This window comes from Pseudorasbora parva, chromosome 15 (assembly GCF_024679245.1).
Source record: "Pseudorasbora parva isolate DD20220531a chromosome 15, ASM2467924v1, whole genome shotgun sequence".
Classification (NCBI taxonomy): Eukaryota; Metazoa; Chordata; class Actinopteri; order Cypriniformes; family Gobionidae; genus Pseudorasbora; species Pseudorasbora parva.
Genome location: NC_090186.1, coordinates 42,865,069 through 42,888,454, shown reverse-complemented (window position 1 = coordinate 42,888,454; position 23,386 = coordinate 42,865,069). Strand labels below are relative to the sequence as shown.

General features: G+C 39.2%; 2 protein-coding genes across 5 annotated transcripts in view; both read left to right on the top strand.

Moving 5' to 3' along the window:
* Nucleotides 1-1,757, top strand: part of rnf8 (ring finger protein 8, E3 ubiquitin protein ligase) — a 29,173-nt gene extending 27,416 nt beyond the window's left edge. For both annotated transcript variants that reach the window (XM_067418246.1, XM_067418247.1), the window contains exon 8: nucleotides 1,434-1,757. In XM_067418246.1, coding sequence (XP_067274347.1) covers nucleotides 1,434-1,621 — 188 coding nt within the window. In that variant the 3' untranslated portion in view covers nucleotides 1,622-1,757. The remainder of the gene's footprint in view (nucleotides 1-1,433) is intronic.
* A 2,992-nt stretch (nucleotides 1,758-4,749) lies between these two features.
* Nucleotides 4,750-20,729, top strand: tcte1 (t-complex-associated-testis-expressed 1). 3 transcript variants are annotated; one of them, XM_067418255.1, is made up of 11 exons: nucleotides 4,750-5,209; nucleotides 8,056-8,204; nucleotides 8,600-8,740; nucleotides 8,839-9,210; nucleotides 9,615-9,695; nucleotides 9,903-10,093; nucleotides 11,438-12,006; nucleotides 15,188-15,637; nucleotides 18,754-18,841; nucleotides 19,851-19,975; nucleotides 20,085-20,729. In XM_067418255.1, exons 6-11 carry the CDS (start codon nucleotides 9,913-9,915, stop codon nucleotides 20,103-20,105), a joined length of 1,434 nt encoding a protein of 477 aa, XP_067274356.1. In that variant the 5' UTR covers nucleotides 4,750-5,209; nucleotides 8,056-8,204; nucleotides 8,600-8,740; nucleotides 8,839-9,210; nucleotides 9,615-9,695; nucleotides 9,903-9,912; the 3' UTR covers nucleotides 20,106-20,729. The 3 variants fall into 3 exon arrangements, with proteins under 3 accessions (XP_067274356.1, XP_067274357.1, XP_067274355.1); XM_067418254.1 differs by lacking the exon at nucleotides 4,750-5,209 and having other exon boundaries at nucleotides 7,785-8,204; nucleotides 8,600-9,210; XM_067418256.1 differs by lacking the exons at nucleotides 19,851-19,975; nucleotides 20,085-20,729 and having other exon boundaries at nucleotides 8,600-9,210; nucleotides 18,754-19,454.
* Nucleotides 20,730-23,386: the final 2,657 nt, after the last annotated feature.

The window sequence follows — 23,386 nt, the reverse complement described above, 5'->3', positions numbered from 1 at the left end:
CCAGCTCATGTCCCACATTCATCTCAAAGCGCAGACCGGCATAGGACGCATCTTTAAGGGGGAAAAGGCTAGGAATCTATCTACAAATCTTTTTTTAACTAATAATTAATTTTCTTATACTCTTTGGGTTACCATTATTTACTGATAATTGTTTAATTGTTTTACAGGCTGCAGTGAGTTGTTTCACTGACGGAAAATAAACATGCATGCTTATTATAATGTTTGAGCGTTTATCATTTCAAAATGTAGGCTCTCTCTCTCGGACCTCGGTGGGCCAAATCAAAGGTTACCACGGGCCAACTTTGGCCCGCGGGCCCTAGTTTGGGCATCTCTGCTTTAAAGGATGTCCTTCGGAAAAAGAGTAGGGGTGTAACCCCGGCATCCTGGCCAAATTTGCCCATTGGCCCCTGTCCTTCATGGCCTCCTAATCATCCCCCTCTCCTGATTGGCTTCATCACTCGGTCTCCTCTCCACCAATCAGCTGGTGTGTGGTGAGCGTTCTGGCGCAAAATGGCTGCCGTCGCATCATCCAGGTGGTGCTGCACATTAAGGAGATTCTCTACTTCAATGTAAAGCGCTTTGGGTGCCTTAAAAGCGCTATATAAATCGAACACATTATTATTATTATTATTATTATTATTTATGGGTCTTGAGAGAGGAAATGACATTGGTGTCAGTGAAGGCCTTTCTGAGCCATCGGATTTCAACACTAATATCTTCATCTGTGTCTGAAGATGAACAGAGGTCTTGTGGGTATTCAGTAGGTGCAGAAGGTACAAAAGAATACCTTGAAGTTGAGCTATAACATCCCGCTCATGTCCATCGCCATCATAACCTTTACATTCTCTCTGATTTGAGTGATCTATCTGAATCAAGCTAGTTAAATTGGTTAATGTGAGAATTCTGGCTAAAAATGCAATTATATTATGGGCCGTTGGCATGAAATGTTCTTGTGATAGAGCGGTAGTGGAGCAAGTGAAATCCACAACGTGCCGACTTAAAAAAAAAAATATGCTCCTCCATTACAAATCACGCCGCTCCACTCATATGCTCTGGTGTCCTCTTGCGCCTGATGCCTGACTCGACTTAACACATGCAAATTATAAACGTTCACTCAATGATGGTTAAACTTTGCAGTTAATCAGCGAATCATATGCGTTCTGAATCAAGGTGCAGCTGGCCCGTACGGATCACGAATCAACTTCAATCCTGCTATGTGAATATCGCAGATGTTCACATCACGATATCAATCCTAAAACTATTTATCGCGCAGCCCTAATTTCCAGAACTGAACATCGGATAAAGACGGATTGTTTGCCTGTAGTGTCTTGCTTTAAATGGCGCTTAAAATGGCTCAGATGCTCTTGGAAGTCTAGTTACAAATGGTGCGATAAAGTTACACCTGACACACACATAATCTAAACTGTTCTCAGGTCAGAAAGCGAGCGTCTCCCCAGCGGTCGTGGTAATAAACGACGACGACAGCAGCAGCAGCAGCAGTGACGCGCTCTTTCAGAGCAACAGCTCCGTGTTCCTGGACTCGTCCGACTCCGACTCTCTAATTCATTTTCCCAGCGATGACGACGATTCGTCCTGGACTGAGGAGGACGATTATCTCTGAGAAACACTCAAGACATGCACTCGTGAAGAACTTGTTTGTTTGGTTTCATTTAGCCATGCTATTTTTATGTTTGTAGCTCACTGTATGAATTGTTTTGGGCTTTCTGTGTTAAAAAATAAACGTTAAAATTATTTTGCACTGTTGTTTTGATCAGTTTCGTAGGGGAAGGCAGAACTGCACTCAGTAGAAGTTCTGTGCATGATATCAATATACTTTCTACCAACAAAGGCCTATTCATACTGCACCAACGGATGGCAACAGACACATCAGGTGTTTTTAGTGTAAACATGCTGATATTAAAGGGATAGTTCACTTTAAAATGCAAATTCTGTCATCCTTTACTCGCCCTCAAGTTGTTTCAAACTAGTATGAGTTTCTTTCTTCAGCTGAACACAAGGGAAGATATTTGTGATATTACCAAACAGTTAACTGGAAGCCTACTATGGAAGTCAATGGCTCCAGTTAACTGTTTGGTTACTGATATTCTTCAAAATATCTTCCCTTGTGTTCAGCTGAAGAAAGAAATTCATACAGGTTTGAAACAACTTGGGGGTGAGTAAAGGATGACAGAATTTGCATTTTAAAGTGAACTATCCCTTTAAATACACACCTAAAGCAAATTATATGACAAAGTTTGTCATTCCCATTATAATCGATGAGGCTGTCTGTGTGAGCTATTGATTGTTGCTCAACATGCTCTTTTCTGCATATCTTTCATTGGTTGTTACTCACGTATCTCCAGTATCTCTATCTGACACAAGAGGGCAGCAGTGTGATAGTTTGTTAGATGTTCAACTGTATGGGCTTGTATATCCCTGCTGAACGCACATTTGTTTTTACCTTTTATATTTGTGATGTTTAGAATGACACAGCACGAAGAAAGCTGATTGCATTTGATCTCTAATTATTTCCAAATTGCTCTCATTGCCCATTTTCTATAATTCCTGTATGCTTTAAGGCAAGACGCTAAAGGTAAATAGACTAAAATTTGAGCTAATTGATATCGCTATACTTCCCCAGTTGATTAATCACAATTAAGGCAATTGTGATGCATTATATAAACAAATATACACTTATTTTTAGATATTTCCAGAACAGAAGTCTGAACATTGGGTAAAGCCAGTGTCTTATTTTGTTGACATTTTAAAGGTTTTTACAGATTTTGTATATTCTATCAGAATATTCTGTCAACGGACATGGTTTTAGGAAGACTAGGTGAATTATTTATTAACAAACCCCTCTGTAAAATCCTTCAGAATAAAGATGGGAATAAAACTGAAGTTTGGAGAAAAGATATGAAATCTACAGATGTGACTTCCCTGGTTTCACAGACAGCGCTTAAGCTAGTCTCAGACAATAGCCCCGTTTCCACCACAGGAACTTTACCCAGGAACTAGGAACTTTGGGTGGTACTTCGTGTGTTTAGACCGCAGGAACCAGGGTAAAATTGAAGTTCCGGGTAAATATTTCCCCCTCCAAACGGCCCTGCTCGCGAGGTAGTACTTTTTCAAAGTTCAGGAACTTTCGAGGGCGGGACTTGGGCGCTGAACATGCTGATTGGTTGAGCTCACGCAGTTCAACCGGCATTTTTAAAAGTCTTTTGCGAGGTTCGTTCTGCGTTCAGTAATTAATATCAGTCTTTGCTCTCTGTCTGGTGGCGCGCGGTCGTCTCAGCCATCTCACGTGCAATGTCCGTAATAGCTGATAATAATATACATTGTCATTTTAAATCTAGCTTTACAAGCTTTCTGAATATGCTGCAGCTGCATGCTGCTGAATCTGCATATTAGTGCTCTTTTCTGTCGTTGTTAATTACCTCTTTAGTAAACCTATACATAACCAGCAAAAGCAGCACAGCTTGAATCTCTTCCATACTCGTTATTAATTTTTTTTCACCATGTAAACGACCTGACCGATTACTTTTAAGTGTGTGTCCTTACATGACGTGACGGCGCGCGCCGCGCTCATGTTGACAAGAGAGGAAAGTACATTTTTCTGAGGGGTAAACTTTTTATTTCATAAGTTATGAATATAATGTTGGAGTAATGACACAGCGTATATTGCCCCAGGCAGTTTTTACTTTAACTGCGCCTGACAGAAGATTTTTTTTTCTGAGATGATTATTACACTTTACAACAAATAGCTATAAATAATACTGTATTAGTCCTGGTGGCCGTTAAGAGTTGCTATGGCTACAGTTAACACACTCCAGCTGCTGGAGAAAACAGCGTTGACATTTTTGATGCGGCAGACAAACTGCATGTGACAAAATGATTGCGATTGAAAGTCATCACATGTAAACACCAGATCGGTTTAGATAACGTCTCATGTAAACAGTTCACTAAATCTTTCAATCGGTAACGTTACACACACAAATGATTACATGTCCTTCACTGATTTGGAGGAGCAGTCGCGCGCAGTCCTACATCACCGGACTAATTTGCCTAATCTTCTCGGAACTTTATCGCGGTCGAAACGCAGACAGCTGCAGGTCTGGGGGGGAGAAAAGTTCCTGTAAAAAAGTTCCTGGTACAAATTGTTCCGGGTAATTTTGGTGGAAACGGGGCTAATTTGTCATTTCACCTTAAATTACATGATACTGACTTAAAATTTAGTTGAATCATGTACAAAAATCTCATTAACTTATTGATCATATAATTTTTTACAGTGTACTTCACTATAAGTCAAGCATCATCACCAGTGTTGAGGAAAGGTTTTTTTTTTTTTTAAATGTTACAATATCGCATTACTCTCTAAAAAGTAACTAATTGTGTTACTTAGTTACTTTTTATTGAAAGTAATGCATTACCTTTCCTCACTTGAGCTGGGCTTGATTGTATTTTTCAAACAAAATTAAGTTCTATTTTTAGCAAATCTAAAGGCCCTGTCACACCAAAGTGAAGTAATTTCACGCCTGTGCAGTAAAGGGCGCTGCTCAAACATCCTTTCTGGATGGCATGAGAATAGGACGCAGGAGAAGAAAGTCCAAGACTTAATAGCGCATTTTTACTATTACAGCCCTCAAGGTTACTAATCTTTAAAAGTGTTGATTACAGCATTATATTTATTCCAGTGATTCACTCTCCTGTCCTAGTCATCGCACTAACACGCAAGTGGGCGTGGCCAAAGGTTCATTGGGCTTGGTTACAATAAAGGCTATTTTTTGACTAAGATGGAAGTTTTCAGTTCCGAAACAGAATATTCCTATAGAATGATGACAAAAGGTGTCAAAAGGTCACATTTTATTTTTCAGTTCATGACCCCTTTAACATTGTGTCAGCAACTTTTCCATGTGCAAACACCCAAAATCTAGCTGATGATCTAAGCAAAGCAAACTAATTTATAATATGCTGCATTGTTATTCTAACTTAACCATTGTTTACTTATCCTGAAAGCACAGAATCTTGACTAAACGGCTCGAGGTGATGCGTGAAGGTCTAGAGCAGCCGTTGAACGCCTGCGCTGTGATTCACCCGAACGGGCCGCATGGAGAGCACACTTCACCGCCAACATCGAGAGCTCATCGGTCCGTCATTCCAGGCTATTAGCGGCGCCGGCGCGGGACTCGGGAAGTGTGTGTCTTGTCAGGTGGGATTACACCGGCACGACAGTGACGGGCCGCCGCGGGCTCCGGACGGGCCTTGGCTCTTGCGTTCCCGTCACTGATGTGTCGTAAAGAGAAGCGTGCCAGCAACGCTCTCGCCCTCAGTTCTTTCTCTCCCTTGTCATGTTGCATCGGTAGATAAGGCAGGGAGTGCCGCAATATGAGTGACTCGATCTCTTTCTAGGAAATGAAATGATCAAACCATGAGAAGCGCTTGACTGTGGTGGAGGCTGTAATATCCAGGCCTTGATATTTGCAAACTGTGTGATTACACTTTTTCTATGGTTTTTGTTGCATCAGTTCACTGTTAAAAATAAAGCAGGGGGGTTTTCACAGCAATGCTATAAGAAACATTTTTGGTTCCCTAAAGAACTTTTCCCCATTTTATATATATATATATATATATATATATATATATATATATATATATATATATATATATATATATATATATATAATAAATTTCTCAATATAAATTGCATTTTAATAGTCCAAAGATCCCTTTTCCATGCACTATCAAGAACCTTTTGTGAATTGGAAATATTCCATGGTTGTTAAAGGCACAATATGTAGTTTTTCGCCACTAGAAGTTGCTTATTTAAAACAAAGGTGTGGCTTGATGACGAAAACAAGATTTGAACAAAAAGACTACAGCTGGGCTCAGACTAGAGGAGTTTTAGGGCGATTTATGCCAAAAAATCTTGATTGGTTCTGATGTTCGGTGCAGATTATCTGCTAATGTGAGGCATTCACAGATCGAATCTTGCACCTCCCTGCTCTCACACAAATTGGGACCGCCCCGATCGAATCAAACATTTGATATTTCGGATTTTAAATCGGGATGAATACATCAGTTCTTTTACAATAGCCAATGAGAGAAGTAATTGAAAGCCCTTTTGAAATTGTGACCGCCACACAAGCTGCTGTGTCCGGGTCTGTTGAACAGCGATGTCGGAACGGCTTGTGGAGGGTTTACAATACGTCTATTTGTATAATGTGTCTTTGAAAACATGACACAACAGACAAAGAGAAGAGCTGAGAAGAAATCGACTTGGTTGTGAACATACTGGGGTGAGTGTAGAAAGCTGCTAGCAAATTTGAGCATTACCTGTTGAGACATCAATGACGATCTGCTACGTACATGTTTACATCCGCTTCCCCATGAGATCATGTGAGGTGTGCGTCCTGGCACGATAATCTTAATATCTTAGTGTGTGATGCGCTTAAATGTTAAAATCGTGAGTGTATGCATGTTTGAAATTTGAGAGAGAATTTTTTGGGGGAACACATGGCCCCAGGATGCACTATGGGAAGAAGGCGAGCCGGTGGAGGCAGTGTGATGCTTTGGGCAATGTTCTGCTGGTAAACCTTGGGTCCTCCATCCATGTGGATGTTACTTTGACACGCTCCACCTACCTAAGCATTGCTGAGACCATGTTCAGCCTTTCATGGAAACGGTATTCTGGTGGCTGTGGCTCTTCCAGCAGGATAATGCTCCTGACACAAAGCACAAATGCTTCAGGAATGGTTTGAGGAGCACAACAACCAGTTCGAGGCGTTGACTCGACCTCCAAATTCCCCAGATCTCAATCCAATCGAGCATCTGTGGGATGAGCTGAACAAACAAGTCTGATCCATGGAGGTCCCACCTCGCAACTTACAGGACTTAAAGGATCTGCTGCTAACGTCTTGGTCCCAGATACCACAGCACACCTTCAGGGGTCTAGTGGAGTCCATGCCTCGATGAGTCGGGGCTGTTTTGGCAGCAAAAGGGGGACCAACACTATATATATATATATATATATATATATATATATATATATATATATATATATATATATATATGTATATACACACACACAAAGCAGGCATTACATTATGACCACTAATACAATGGTTTTAGTTAACTTTAACTGCCTCATGCAAGTTTGTCCTGAAGGTTATGGGTTTGTTCAATCTCTAGCCTTAAATATGGACCTATTTGTTTGGTGGAAAAAGGCTGATGTGTTTGTATGGCTGCTGCGGTGTCGAAACAAGGTGTCTAATGAAGCGTGACATTAGCTTTTAGGTCAATATGGAAGAGTCTTTCTGAGGGCTGAAATCTCAGCAGTTGTGGGTGTCAGTCGAACATTCAGCGTCCTGCAGCACATCTTAAAACTGCTGCTGCTGAGATTGTCTGAAGTTGTTCATGCTGAGGTTGACAGAAGCATAATGAGTGTTTGGAGGTTAGTGCTGATCATGCAGTTGTTTGTCTAGACAGTCGTTTTTACAATGTGATCTGATGCATATAGCTGTGAATATATATATATATATATTGTCTCAACCTTGTGAGCTGTGTGCCTACTCCTGTACATGGATGCATTTAAAAAAATGTGTTGATCATTTCATCTCATAATCAAAAGGAAGAAATATTGCATTTTGCATAAAGAATATAAAGCCTGTTTCTAAATTTGTTTCACATTGTGACATTATTTTAATGACAGTCAAGCACTTTCCTTCTCTAATTCTTTAAATGAAAACATAATTTTCAACTAAAAACTGAAAGCTTTTTGTGTTTTGCCCATCATGGTGTCATTAGTTAGCTCAATTAGTTCTCATCCATTGTTGTCAGACAAAAATGACAAAATGTGTCTTTTAAACCCTTTTATATGTGCTATATAATAGTTCACTGCATTATGATTTACTATACTATTCTCTACATTAACCAAATTTGGTGGATTAATTGCATTTTATCCAAAGTGTTACGCATGTTTTGTTTCGTGGCCATTATTACAGAACGCAATCTAACATAAGATCTGTACTGAGATGATTTTTTCACACATTTGTGCAGGTTCTGCGGTCAGAAGTTGATGTGTTAGAAGCAGGAAAAATGGGCAAGCGTAAGGATTTGAGCGAGTTTAACAAGGGCCAAATTGTGATGGCTAGGGTCAGAGCATCTCCAAAACTGCAGCTCTTGTGGGCTGTTCCCGGTCTGCAGGGGTCAGTATCTATCAAAAGTGCTGTAAAAAATTATTTAAAAAATGAGTTACCTGGTTGCCTTAATTTTGATTTCATTGAAATAAAAAATTTGAGTTGATACAATGAACATGTTTGAGAATCGACCACCTTTATTCAAATAATACGATTTTGTAAGCATATTGGTTAATTGTGTGTTTTTATTCGTAAAGATGCAGTGAAACATGCCAAATTGTGCTATTTTCATGATTTATCAAAATTTTTATGTGGTTCAAATACAGTAATATTTTGAGTTTCTATTTATTAAACCAATTTCCTTCATTGTATCAACTCAAATTTTTTATTTCAATAAACTCAACATTTTAAGGCAACCAGGTTACTTACTTTTGTTAAGTTAAACCAACAATATTTTTTTACAGTGAAGGAAGGACCAGTGGAGAACCGGCCACAGGGTCATGGGCGGCCAAGGCTCAGTGATGCACGTGGGGAGCGAAGGCTGGCCCGTGTGGTCCGATCAAACAGACGAGCTACTGGAGCTCAAACTGCTCATTTTATGCAAAGTGTGTTACGCATTAAACTGTTTTGTTTCATTGCCATGACAAAACCAAATCTAACATAAGATCTGCACTGAGATAATGTTTTTCCCACGTTTGTGCAGGTGCTGTGGTCAGATTCACAAAGTTTGACCTCATTTTCAGATGTGTGAATCGTCTCTCAGATGTGATGTTTCCAAACACATTTTAAATTGGATGAGTTTATATATCCATTCATAATGCATGTATCCTTACAAAGGCAGCTTTCTGTCTTTGATTTGAATTTGTTTACAGTCTATTTACGGTCACTCTGATCATATTATTTGGGGATTTTATGGTTTGTAATAGTAGTTGTGTGTATGTAGGCTGTGTGCGTGTATGTCTGTATCTTGCTTACTCATGATTTTCTTCCTTATAAATAAAACAAATTATTGTTACTATTATTTGCATGGTCTGCTCCACATGTGCATTACAAAAGGGAAACACTTGGTTCTGAGGTGAGGCCCTCATTCAGTTTCTTTGCATGTCTTTGAAGTGAATTTGTGGGTTGTGTGTGAGCTGCAAAAACACATTTGAAATGTTCTGCAGAAATTATGTTAATCATCACATTGATTGCAAGCTGTGCTGTGTCATTTGTCATGTGTGTGATTGAAAAGCAGTATATTATATTATTAAAAAAAACATTTGGTTTTGTGTTATATGTCAAACTATTAAAATATTTGTTATGATTGATAACAGGAGTGAACACAGACATACATTTCCCCACACCTTGGCTAGTTTTGTTATTTGGCCGCCTTCTTATCTTCTATATGCGTTTTTAGCTTTTAGACTAGTCTTCTGTGCATTTACAAAGTGTGAATTTTGGTTTATTTTAATCGCGAGGCTTTCACACATCATACAGGCGCGTGATCAGCGGGGAGTGACGTACTGAAGGCACGTCTCTGCTGCCATGGTAACATCAAACGTTACAGAGGAACTGAAAGTGAGTCGCCAACATTATGAAGTGATATAACTATTTGATTCATTAATTTTATGTATATTCAATTCACATTCATTATTTTAAACTTTTAGTGATTTAAAAACGACTCTTTTAACGGGAATACACAATTACGTCCATCAAGAAAAGTTGTTAACCCCTTCAGCAATAGTGATTTAATGTCCCTGATTCTTAAAGATGTTTTTCTGCCAGTTTTAGCGGTATGTCTCAGAGTCCGTCTTCACGGAGACCCAGGGGTGTGTATGCTCCGGTGAGGCCGGCGAACGCCGCCGCTGGTGGGCAGAAGATGCGCAGCGTCATCGCGGAGGATCCCGAGTGGTCGCTGGCGCTGGTTCCTTTACTAACAACACTCTGTCTACAGCATATTATAAAACACTTTGAAGGTAAACAATACACATTTAGTCTATTATTTAGTTTAGTCATTCATATAACCACCTCATACCCATTAACTCTACAAAACGTACAACAGTTGTCATTGTTGGCCTTTCAAAGTTACGAATATTTTCTATTTAGGTATATGTTCTTTCAAAGGTACGATAAGATTTTTTTTATAAAAATATCCAAAAACCACTAGAACAATGTTTTATATTTTGTTGACTTGTGTAGGCCTACTTCTTACATTATCACAAATGTTTCCAAGAATGTTTAAATCCAGAGAAATAAGCAATTATAACTATACCAGGCTGTCTACACCCTAAAAATAAGCTTCATTGACACTCAGAAAAAAGGTACAATATTTGTTACTGAGGCAGTATCCTTTCAAAAGGTACTAATACAGTATTTCCCTCTATGGGTGACCAAGGTACCTAGGTGTATTTTTCAAAGAGTACTTCCCTAGTGACAGCTTTTATACCTTTTTTATGAGAGTGTATTGTAATTATTTGCAGATGTTATTAAAGGCACAATATGTAATTTTTGCCGCTAGAGGCCGCTTATTCAAAACAAAGGCGTTGCTTGATTTTGTGGAATCATGGGAGTTGTTGTCTTCACCTCCACAGCCGGTGGAAAATATTCCGATAGGCCTTGGGCAGAAATTATATTCATGGATGAGCTGATGTATTGAATATTTATTAACGTTACTGTAGTATGAAGCAGGATAGGAGCGTTGAGAGCGATTGCGAATGAGAGACGAGTGCGACACACAGCTTTTATTCTGACACAGACGAGCGCTTCTGCTTCTTCCACTCGTGTATGTGTAGTAGCGCAGCGCTGTTTTATCATATTACACACATTTGAGTGTGCTGAACTTGAAAGTTACTCTGTGCGTTTGCTCAGCGCTACTATGAGACACTTGTTCACGCTGCAGTAAGATGTCGATATTAGGCATGGTAAAACATGGTTCTCGCGGTAAATCAAGAAAACGGGATTTAAACAATAAGACTAACTGTGTTGAGCTAATGATTAGTTTTCTGTTAATGAATGTGTCCAAACAGTTCCTCCCCAGTCTAATAAAACGCATCATTCCGGTATATTAAAGCGTCTTTGGTGTTTCCATGGTTTCTACAAAATAAAATGAAAATCGAGGGTAACATGGCTAGGATGTAATTGATAGAGTCCTGATTAAAATGGCTTACTTCTCTGGATTTAAACATTTGGGATAATGTAAGAACACAAGTCAGCAAAATATATAACATTGTTCTAGTGGTTTTTGGATATTTAAATTCAGAAATCTTACATATTGTGCCTTTAATAAACGAATGCCTGTACTGTGTTTTCATATTTTGCAGAGAACCCCATTCTGGATGAACTCAAGCCCAAATATAAAGCGTATGTCCTCCAGCGACTTCCAACGTCTCTTTCCTTGAACGTCACCGCAAACCTCATCAGTGATGAGAGCTACTGGAAGCGCTGCTGTGAAGGTCGCTGGCATCTCTGTGACGTCTCCACATACGGCAACAGCTGGAAGCGCATGTTCTTCGAGCGTCATCTAGAGGGCATCATTGAACTCTTCATCCCTGATGCAACCGACACCAAGACAGTCCTGGATCTGGTGCCACTGTGTCGAAACTACGTAAAGCGCCTAAATGTCTCTCAGCTGCTGCCTCCCATTAAAGATCCGACCAGGTTTGATGAGGACGACGGTTCAGATTGTGCCAGTGATATGGGGAGTGAAGGACCCTCATTGGATCACTTTGATTTCCGCATTCTGCTCGACAAACTGCCGAACTTGGAAGAGCTCAACGTGGCGTATGGAGTGAAAGGATGCGGCATGAACTTTGAGTGGAATTTGTTTGAGTTCACCTTCAGAGACTGCGAATCCCTGGCAAAAGCCCTCGCTTCCTGCAAGACTTTACAGGTTCAGTTATTGTTATCATTAGTAGTTGTTTTATTTAGTATTTTCATATTTTGAAAAAACTTTTTATAGGCTATACAAAATATAGGATCACATTAAAGGGTTAGTTCACCCAAAAATGAAAATTCTGGCACCCTCATGTCGTCCCAAACCCGTAAGACCTTCGTTCATCTTTGTAACACAAATTCAGAAATCTTTTAATAAATCAGAACGGTTTCTGAACCATCCATAGGCTGCAACGGCATTTCAACTTTCATGGTCTAGAAAGGTAGTAAAGACAACGTTACAATAGTTAATGTGACAGCAGTGGTTCAACCTTAATTTTATAAAGCGATGAGAATACTTTTTGTTGCACAAAATCACACAAAAAGAGCAACTTTATTCAACAGTTTCTTCTCTTCAACGTCATTCTCCTACACTTTTGAGGTAGTCAAAACAGTACAGCGTTTCTACGTCAGAACGTCATTGGCTGATGCTGTTCACATGAGCACCACGGCACATACGTGTGAATGCTGACCCAGGAATAGGCCAATAGTGACCTGGAAAGTATTTGAAAATAAACATACATAGATACATAGGGCCCTATTTTAACGATCTGAAACGCAAGTGTCACAGCGCGAAGCGCAAGTAACTTTGTGGGCGGGTCTCGGCGCTGTTGCCATTTTCCCGGCGGGATAAATGGCTCTTGCGCCCGGCGCAAATCTCAAATGGGTTGGTCTGAAGTAGCTTCATTATTTGTAGGTGTGGTTTGGGCATAACGTGAATAAACTAATCAGAGCGTCATCCAACATTCCCTTTAAAAGCAACTGCGCAAGTTCCATTATGGGTCGCTATTATTATGGCGTATTTACCAGGCGCACGCCAGGAGCGGTTCACAGCCGAGGAGACTGATGTTCTTGTAAGAGCAGTGAAAGACAGATGTCCTTATATACATATATGTCTTGCCACTATTGGGCAAACAGGTCTGATCCTTAATTACTACAATTAGCCTGAATAATTTGTAAGCTAGATTTATGACTATTTTTTCACATCTTCGTGGCACACCACAATGGTATCCGTCATCTCATGTGTTAATATTTGTTTTAGTGTAACAATTTTTGATTTGCAAAAATAACTGTTGCATCTGTGTAGATTACATGAGCAAAGTGTATGCATGTTGTGCACGCTATACATTATGGTCAAGCATGCGCCCTTAAAATAGCATAATGAACAACGCGCAACGCGCCACTGACTTTAGACCAGGTTTTTTCTGGTCAGTGGCTCAATTGTTTAATGGAACAGCAAAATAGCACCAGGGATTGTTTGCGCCGGACCACGCCTCCTTTTTTGCGCTGAACCGCCCAGGGAGCGCAAGTTCATTCTCTAGTTTAGTGACGTGCTTCTGTGGAGGGAAAAGCGTGCTTTGCGCGGGTGCAAAATAGGAATGACACATGCGTCGGTGTACAAAGTCAATTGCGCTGGGTGCAAGATAGGGCCCATAAGGTCATAAAAAAAGTGCTTGAATTAATTTTTTTGTGCAAGAAGTTTTCTGAAAAAGATTCCCTCCGGTCCGCTAATGTGTTATTTCAGCATCACTTCATCGCCTATGCGTACAAAGTGCGTGAGGTACTTTGTGTTGTATGTTGCCATGACGTTCACGCACACACAAAACTACTACGATGGTACCTCAACGTTTTCAGTGCCAAACCAAACCCGAATATGCTCAGTCAATGACTGTATATAAAACATTTGGGATAATCTGTTACCCAATTTTTTTATTTTATGTAATGTTGAATTGCTTTGCTTGTTTCGATAATGTAAACCCATGAGGTATGGAACTTAAAGGTATATTCATATCTAGTAAAACTTTTGGTTACATGAGCCTAAGCTCTTTTCAATAAAAATCCATGCAAAAGTTATTATCAGATAGTTTTAGAATACAGTATAGGATGCACCGACTATTCTTCAGATTTATGCAAAACAGAAATATGAAAAATATAATATCAGATCTCGGTCATATGGCCAAAAATAAATGCAAAAAAATTCTTGTTATTGGTTTTTGAGCAAGCAGCAACCTCCCTCAGTTTCTGTTGAAGCCAATACGGAAGTGACTTAAACTGCAATTCCTCGACTGGCCACTAGAGCGGCTCCAGAAGGAGCAGAATCTCATTGAGCCCCATTTTAAAATGCTCAACTTTACAGCAGAAAAAAAACATGTTTACAGCCTGGGACAAATTGTATTTTTTGTCTTTACGGCTAATTTCCCCCTTCATGACAACTGTGAGAGGGGTGAATTTTTTTATAACTCATTAGTTTACATTATATAAAGCCTTAAAGTTGTGCATAATTAAGGCGTGGCCACTTTGAGTGAGAGGTGGATTGCTGTTTGTCTGCTGTCTTTTAGTCATCACGTCACCTCAGCTCCGCCCACATCCCGCCACTTTGCCCATTTTCTGTTATCCGGGCGTGACGTGTGCGGTCAGCTCGACCCTACTTTACACTTCAAAACTGCTCTAAAGAATCCTATGGGTGACGTCACGGACACTATGTCCTTATTTTTTACTGTCTATGTGTTTGACTCATAAAACCTGTAACAATGTATCTTAACACAAGTAACTTTGCTATCACTTCTTGAAATGTGCCCCCACTTTAAGTCGTTGATTTTGATTCAGGGTATTGGACCTGGAAAGCCCTTGAAAGGTCCTTGAGTTTGAAGTTCTCCAAGTTGTGGGAACCCTGGAATGATGTTGAAGAGAAGAAATTATTGAATAAAGTTGGTATTTTAGGGTTTTTTTGTGCACAAAAAGTATTCTCGGTGCTTCATAACATTAATGTTGAACCACTGGAGTCACATAGACTATTTTAACGATGTCTTTACTTCCTTTTGGACCTTGAAAGTGTTAATTAAATTGCTGTCTATGGTGGGACAGAAAGCTCTTGGATTTCATAAAAAATATCTTCATTTGTGTTTTGAAGATGAACGAAGGTCTTACAGGTTTGGAACGACATGAGGGCGAGGAATTAATGTTTCATTTTTGCTTGAACTATCCCTTTAAGCCTGGTCTTCATGCAGAATTATGATATGACTCCAGAAGACTTGAAGTATAGCATACACGTCATTTATCTTTTTTTGTCCTGCTTGAGAGCCCCTGGCATTGTTCAGAGCATCATTGTTTGTTTTTTTAATTCCATCTTTTCTCACCAGGTCTTCAGGATCCATCGCAGTAAGGTGGACGATGATAAGTGTTGCATGCTTGTGGGTCAGCTATTGGATCACCCGTCCCTGCAGGAGCTGGACTTTTCACATAATCACATCAGCGACCGTGGAGCCCGAGCCATCGGAAAACTTCTGAACCGCAGTCAGCTGAAGAGACTGGTCGTCTGCAACAACCAGATAAGAGCTTCTGGAGCTCAGGCACTGGCTCATGCTCTGGGCAAAAACGCCAACCTGACGTCCCTCAACCTGAGGCTCAACCGCATCGGGGATGAAGGAGGTCAAGCTCTGGCTCAGGCTTTGATGAAGAACCAGACTTTGGTGAACCTTCATCTGGGGGGAAATAAAATGACAGAGCCCACGGCCGTGGCGCTGTCTCAGGCCTTGGTGGAGAACTGGACCCTCAAGAGCCTAAACCTGTCCAACAACAAACTGGGAGTTGTGAGTAAACCTCAGATTATAATGTTTAACATGTTCTCATTTAGGTTTAGGTTTAAAAAGTTAATTTCTTACTCTGTGTTTTTGTCTTGTTTTTCTCAAAACATTCTTAAAGTAAGATACATTTGAATAAGCTGTCATAATTCACTGTAAAAATGTATTTTGTCTTGTTTTGCAGAACAAGAACAAGAACAAGGGGGAAAATTAAAACAAAAATTAAAAATGTTATAAATTAATTAATTAAAAAAGTTAAATAAAAAAGCAAATTTTGACTTATTGGTAGATATTTTCTCATTTTTAACATAAACTTCACTTAAAATTTCAGGAAACAATACTTAATATTTTGCACCTGTATTTTTGCCTTGTTTTCCACTAAAATATCTTATTTTTAAGAACATAAGATGTTTTCTTATAAACAAGACAAAATGATTAAAACAAGAAAAAATCTCTCAATGGGGTAATATTTTATTTTATTACATTTTTATTTAGATATTTGTTCTCATTCTTTGCATACTTTTTTTTCATCAAATATTCTGTTTGTTATTTTGCATCTCAAGTATATGTATCTAATGTTTAGATATTTGTACTGGAAAACAGGACAAGAATACTGGGTAAAAAAAATTACTTTTTGCATCATATTAAGACTATAATTTTCACTTTTTGTATGTTAAAATGGCTGGAAATAAATCCCATGTAGTGACGTGAAAAAAAGCATTCTAGCTAGTGCATTAATAACATTCTCATCATTGCATAATATTGCAACATTTACTTTCTCTATTATCTTTTGTACAATGAAAAACAAAGGATGTTTAAAAGCATTTAATTGTCTGCAAAGAGATGAATATGAAATGATACAGCCCTGTAGTTCACAATCAATTATTCATGGCTGCCGGATGGATGTGCGCTAACACACGGACATGTGGGATGGGGATTACCTTTCTCCTGGGACGGATCGTCCAAACGATTCCCGCATTTATCCGCTCATCCCATCTCCGTTTCAGGACAAATCGTATTTCAAACAATTGCCTCTCATTCAGGAAAGAGCTCTGGCGCTACACACCAGAAACATTAGTCTGCTCTCTCAGAGTCAAGGGATCTTAATGTTAAATGTATTTTAATTTGAAGCTGTACTGCAAAACGTGATATGCTTCGTCATCGGAGTACTTCGACCTCTGGATAGTGCTAGAGATATTCAGCACTAACCAAAAAATCGGATGCAGTCCTACTAAATTATGATGGTCTGATCATAAAAAATAAATAAAAAATTAATCAAAAGCATTAGGTCTCTATATACTTGCTTTTTTAAAGGGATATTTCACTTTAAAATGAAAATTATGTCATCCTTTACTCACCCTCAAGTTGTTTCAAACCTGTATGAGTTTCTTTCTTCAGCTGAACACAAGGGAAGATATTTTGAAGAAAGTCAGTAACCAAACAGGTAACTGGAGCCATTGACTTCCATAGTAGGAAAAAAAATACTATGGAAGTCAATGGCTCCAGTTAACTGTTTGGTAATATCACAAATATCTTCCCTTGTGTTCAGCTGAAGAAAGAAACTCATACTGGTTTGAAACAACTTGAGGGTGAGTAAAGGATGACAGAATTTGCATTTTAAAGTGAACTATCCCTTTAAAGGATTAGTTCACTTCAAAATGAACATTTCCTGATAATTTCTTCACCCCCATTTGTTCCAAGATGTTCATGTCTTTCTTTCTTCGGTCAAAAAGAAATGATGTTTTTTGAGGAAAACATTCCAGGATTTTTCTCCACATAATGGACTTCAATGGGAACCAATGGCTGAAGGTCCAAATCAGCGCAGTTTCAGAGGAAGAGCTTCAGAGACTCTGATGATCCCAGAGGAATAGAGTCTGATCCAGTAAAACAATCGGTCATTTAAAAAAAAAAAAGACTATATACTTTTTAACCTAAATTGCTCATCTTGTGCTGCTCTGCGACACACGTCGGAAAGGTCATAGCTTTGATCACAGGAATAAATTACACTTTATTATATATTCACATAGAAAACAGATATTTTAAATTATATATATAAAAAATATATATATAAAAAATAATATTTCACAATTTTACTGTATTACATTTTTTTTTTAACATAAGAGACTTCTTTCAAAAGCATTAAAAAAAATCTTTCCTGCCCCAGACTTTCTTAATAACTTTCTTAATAGCTGTTTAATATTGTTTGTGGTAAAATGTTATCCTTATTAACTGAGCTCTTTTCACTCCCACATTCATTTATGATAGATCAAATCAAGTCTCAACCATTATTTTTCTCATTTAATGTTTTACTTGTTGTAAAACGGGCTGCAAATGCCATTTCATGTTCGCTTTGGTTTAAAGCAAGTCTTGAATGAAATAAATCAACCCTAGGACTTAAGCCGGGTGCACACTGTGCGATTTTGCCCACGATTTGGCCGTCTGAGACCAATTTTGCAAATCCTAAAAGATTCCTCTGATCCTAGGCTAAAATCTGACGTCTTTGGTCGTTAGTTTGACATCTTCACCGGCAGCCGATTAATGAGCGCTGTGATCAAATTTGGCCTCAGATTAAATTCTGGCAGTGTCAGAAGATTTGGCACACAATCCTGCAGTGTGACTTCTCCTACGACGAGAGTCAAATATCTCAGTTTTTCAAGATAAACTATGACCAAAACGAGAGCTAGAGATTTCTCTGTAGGCTCCATTTCAGTCCCGCGTGTAATGCAGCTCACCGTCACCAAACGCGGCATTCATTGATGATATAAAACTCCGGACGAGTTTTCTTGTGTGTGTCCGTCTTTAGCGCGCCTTGACTATCATACAGTCTGACATTAATGCCAACTGAGATCTTAATGTGACACGGCTTACAGCGGCGATCATATTCGTACAGTCTGACAATCGACATTCGCAAAGGATTTTGAAAAATCGCACAGTGTGAAGGACCCTTTATGTACATGGGGGTGGGCTCCTTTGCATAACTGGGCCCCGAGTTTTGCCACGGCAAGCACCACTCACAATTTCTTCAGGAATTGTACATTCTAGTTTAACGTCCCTCTCTCACAGTTATGTCTCTGATTTGTGTGTTATCCAAATTAAACGTCACATCTCCTGTTTGTCTCCTACAGGACGGCGGGAAGCTTCTGGAGGAAGCGATGTCCCACAACAGCAGTCTGGTGGAGTGTGACATTCGGCTGACTGATGTGGCTCAGGACAGTGAGTACTGCATCGCTCAGGCTCTACGCGCCAATCAGATCCAGGCGGCCCGCAAAAAATCAGGCACAACTATGATCCCAATGCCAAAGTCTGAGCCTGTGCCTGCCAGTGAGTAATTACTGGCCACTGAAAAACATGGAAAACAAATAAAAAAATGACCAAAATTGTTCTTACTAGATCTATTATTCTTAAACAATGAAATATTTAAATTATATGGAAATATAAAATCATGACCAAACAAGAACAAGGATGATACCTATAAAGATATCCATCTAAAAATCGTTCTAAATGTAAAATGCTTAGAGTTTACACCACAACTATAATGAAAACAAATGGAATCACTTTCAGAATGAGTTTTCCACTGACAGCCAATCAGAATCCATCCTGCTTTAATAAGCTCAAGCATTTAAAGCGACATGCATCAAAACTGCAGCAGCACTTCGAATAAACAGGGATGTGTTTCCCGAAGCCAACTATGGTCACAAGATCCATGAATTATGTTGGTTGAGGTCTGAATTTTTGGCACCCATAGTAAATATGATCAAAGATGGCTGTAAAAATAAATCTGCATTGTTCACCCTTTTGGTCTTTCATTCAAAATATTTGCAAACATCTAACCTTTCATTGAAGTTAAATAATTGAACACATTGGCATTCCCAGAATTTTATTTTAAGTATATTCCCATTAATTAAAAAATTAAATGTAACACACCAGGGTGACTGGGAAGATGAAACTGTCTAACTATGGGCTCTATTTTAATGATCTAAGTGTGTAAGGTTACAAGAATAATACACAGAATTATACACTGTTTAAAGGTCCCGTGGCATGACATTTTTATTTTACGAGGTTTTTTAACATTAATATGAGTTCCCCTAGCCTAAATGTTGTCCCCAAGTCGCAAGAAATTTTGATCCGTGTAAAACGAGTTCAGACTGTCTTTCTCTGCCTTTGAGAAACTGAGAGCTCAGACGAGCTGATCTTGAATTCTCCTGTTATGACGTCACACCAGGAAAGGTTACCGCCCCTTCCCCTGCTTTGCCCGCCCAGAGAATTAGTAGAGAAGGAGTCAGTTTTATCAGTGGATGTCAGCAGCACCGGCTTTACCATACGGATTCAACAGCATCGCCACAAACAGTGAGTAACAGTGTTCATTAATGCCTGATCTGGGATCAGTGAGTTCTGATGTGTAGCTAATCATTAAAGTTCACACAGACTTTTTTTCTAAATTGTTTAAAACTTTCAGTCCTGCAGCTGGCCGCCTTGATGCATCAGGGAATCAAGTCAGTGACTAAAACCATCAACTTCACATCATTTCTATTAGCAGCATGAAACAAATGTTATTTAAATGATTAAACTACAGAGAGCATTTAAAGAACACTCTTTATAATGTTCGGATTGGTCAATCACACGTTTGAATGACAGTGCTCATTATGCTCAATAAAAGCTCTTACTGTATTCATGTCGATGTCTGTTTGTTAGCTGTAGTGAAAGCATTTTGTGAGAGAAATAACGTTGCAAAGTTCACTCGTGTTTATTCAGAGCTCTCAGATACAAACAAAACAAACTCGCGCTCTCAAAAACTCTGTACAATAACACTACCTCAGCAATCTTTCCCCAGCTCCGTCTGTCTCTGGACTGGCAGCGCTGCAGCTGCTCTGCTCGCGAGTCACGCCTGACTAAACCACGCCCCCTCCGCACGCAATCTCATTTTAAATGCAAAGATGTCAGCCAATCACAACAGTGGGTGTTTTCACTGAAGACACAGCAGACACGCCTCTTGAAACAGAGCATTCCAAACAGAGGGCTAATATCAGTATAGAAAAAATGCCTTTTATTTCTAAATAATGACATTTTTTGATGTAAAAACCATCTAACAATATAAGTAAACCCCAGGAAACATTATAAAACAATAAAACAACCCATGACATGGGACCTTTAATAATAGGCTAGAGGAGAAATGGCACCCGACTGAGTCTGGTTTCTCCCAAGGTTTATTTTTCTCCATCATGTCCTGATGGAGTTTGGGTTCCTTTGGTCGCCTTTGCCGTGACTTGCTCAGTTGGGGACACTAAAATTATGATCTAAATGATTCAACTAAATATACAAATAAAATTAATTAATTAGGTCTTATTTAATTCTATAAACTATCCAAATCAAACTAGCCAAATCAAATTTCGTTGCAATATTGTCCTGTTTAACACTGTGAAGCTGCTTGGAAACAATCGTCATTGTAAAAGCGCGATATATAAATAAAGTTGATCGATGGCGCAGGGGCATGTAGGGCGTGTCCGAATCCACTTTTGCTTGTTTAATGACAGTTTAAAAATGATCTGCACGCCAGGTGCATGGACCAAAAGAGTTGTACCTAGTCTCTTAAAGGTGCACTATGTCAATTTTTTTCAGTAAAATATCCAAAACCCACTAGGCCAGTGTTATATATATTTTAATCAGTTGAGCACAATATCCCAAATGTTTCCAACTATTTGTAAATCGTGAGAAAATTGTGCTTTTTAACCTAGGAACCGGGACGTCTGAGGGAGTCGCAAAAGTGGATTCAGACACGCTCTAACGCCGCTTTCACACAGGGCGTAGGCGTTAACGCTTCCCATTTACTTTGAATGGGTGACATTATCCATTGCCGAACTGAATTGTGGGTTCCGTCGCGGCGCTTCACTCGCGTTGCAAGCGGCAGAAGTTGAAGAATTCTCAACTTTTCAAGCGCCAGCGCAGGCGTCATCCAATCAGATCGCCGTATGCAAATATCCTACAGCAGACGCTAGCCAATTGCGTTCATTACTGCTCCGTGAACATCCAGACCATAGCCCGTTAAAAATCCAGACGCAGCTCCTGGACCACTACATGATATTCTTCCCGCTGTCGGCGCTTTTTCAGGATTTAATGTACTTAACAGCTTCGTGCACCTGTGCAGTACGCTGACAACAACTACACGGGCAATCGCCCTTGCACATACAACCAAATCGGCATCCATTTTGTCTCACAGACTAGCTGTCATAAAAAGGCGCTTTTTTGTGTTGTGTTTTGGTCCAAGCGGCAAGTTAATGTGATTGGCTGTTGTCACTTTGACGATCGCGTCAGCACTCAGCTTTAGCCACGCCCTCCGTCAAGCGTTAACGCCTACGCCCCGTGTGAATGCGGCGTAAGAGCACCTGTGTCATGAGCTTCAGACCATGAGCTCAGATCATTAAAATAGGGCCCACAACTGTAGTTGGCTTCAGGAAACGCATCCCAGAACGATATTGTACGCTGGTTTGGACACTAATATAGTTATTGTAAATTTGTGTTTATCGTCCTTGGTGAAAGAAGCTTTTAAGAGCAGCATGTTCAAATGTTTAGCTCGGTATGACAGACTGACAGGGATATATGGGAGAATCAGCTCATGTTTAGCAAGCCATTTGTTTAGTTTGTCACTGATAGTGAGTGTCTTGAAGGTCTCCTTCAGTGTAGAGCTGCAGACCAGCTATTTTCACCAGCCTAATCGCTGTTTAAAGACACTTTCATCAAGCTTATTTATACAGATCTTGACACGAAACTCACTGTAAAAGTATTTGTCAGACATCATGCGCTGCTTTATACTTTAATGGGAACATTAAACTCATTTTATTTTTTCAACAAGAACACAAAATGGGTCCCAAAATAATTTTTTTCATTGGGTTTAGGTAGTGAAAATGGGTGTTGAACACTAAAAAAACACTAATGAACACTAAAAAACTTTGGGTCCATAAGATTTCGTCTTTTTAAGAAATGAATACAATTTTTCTTTTAGGCAGGGATGCATTAAATTGATTTGTAGTGCGGTTCTTTTGAACTTTCTATTAATCAAAGAACCCTGATTTTTTTTTTTGTTGCTCAGTTTCCACAAAATTATGACTGTTTTTAACACTGATAATAATCATAAATATTTCTTGAGCATCAAATCCTCAAATGAGAATGACACTGAAGACTGGCGTAATGATGATAAATTCAGCTTTGATCACAGCAATAAATTACACTTTACTATATATTTCACAGTCTTTACAGTATTTTTTTATCGAATAAATGCATTCTTATTGAGCTTTCCAAAACATTACAAAATCTTACAAACCCCAAACTTTTGATCAGTACCTGAATAAGTAAGATGATTGGTTAAATTTTTTACTAGTCCACACAGACCAGGTGACATTAGTCGAAGGAAATGGCTTTCTGCAAGAGGCAGAGAAAGTTATCACACTTTTGATGAAAGATAATGCGCACTGATTCGTATTAACTATAAGACCAGGAGTTTTATTCAATTTGTACACACATATTTGGCATCCAACCTGAGATATGCCAGACATTTTATAGGCAACATAGTGTTTACAGACTGACACTGATAACTGTGTAAGCACTATTTCCACTGAAATGTCCTTTAGCAGCATAAAAAACATCGTCCGTGATGTCAGAACGGCAGGGAACTACAAAAATCATCCATGCTTATAAAGTATAATTTGGACAGTGGGATATTTAATGAATAGTCTTTCCACCCAATGTCATGAAACATTCAGGAAA

What these genes read in the sequence shown, in the direction of transcription:
- tcte1 (XM_067418255.1), top strand. Translation starts at nt 9,913, where the DNA reads ATGTCTCAGAGTCCGTCTTCACGGAGACCCAGGGGTGTGTATGCTCCG. An exon ending in GACTGATGTGGCTCAGGACA is followed by an intron (nt 18,842 to 19,850) that starts GTGAGTACTGCA and finishes ACGTCACACCAG; the next exon opens with GAAAGGTTACCGCCCCTTCC. An exon ending in CAACAGCATCGCCACAAACA is followed by an intron (nt 19,976 to 20,084) that starts GTGAGTAACAGT and finishes TAAAACTTTCAG; the next exon opens with TCCTGCAGCTGGCCGCCTTG.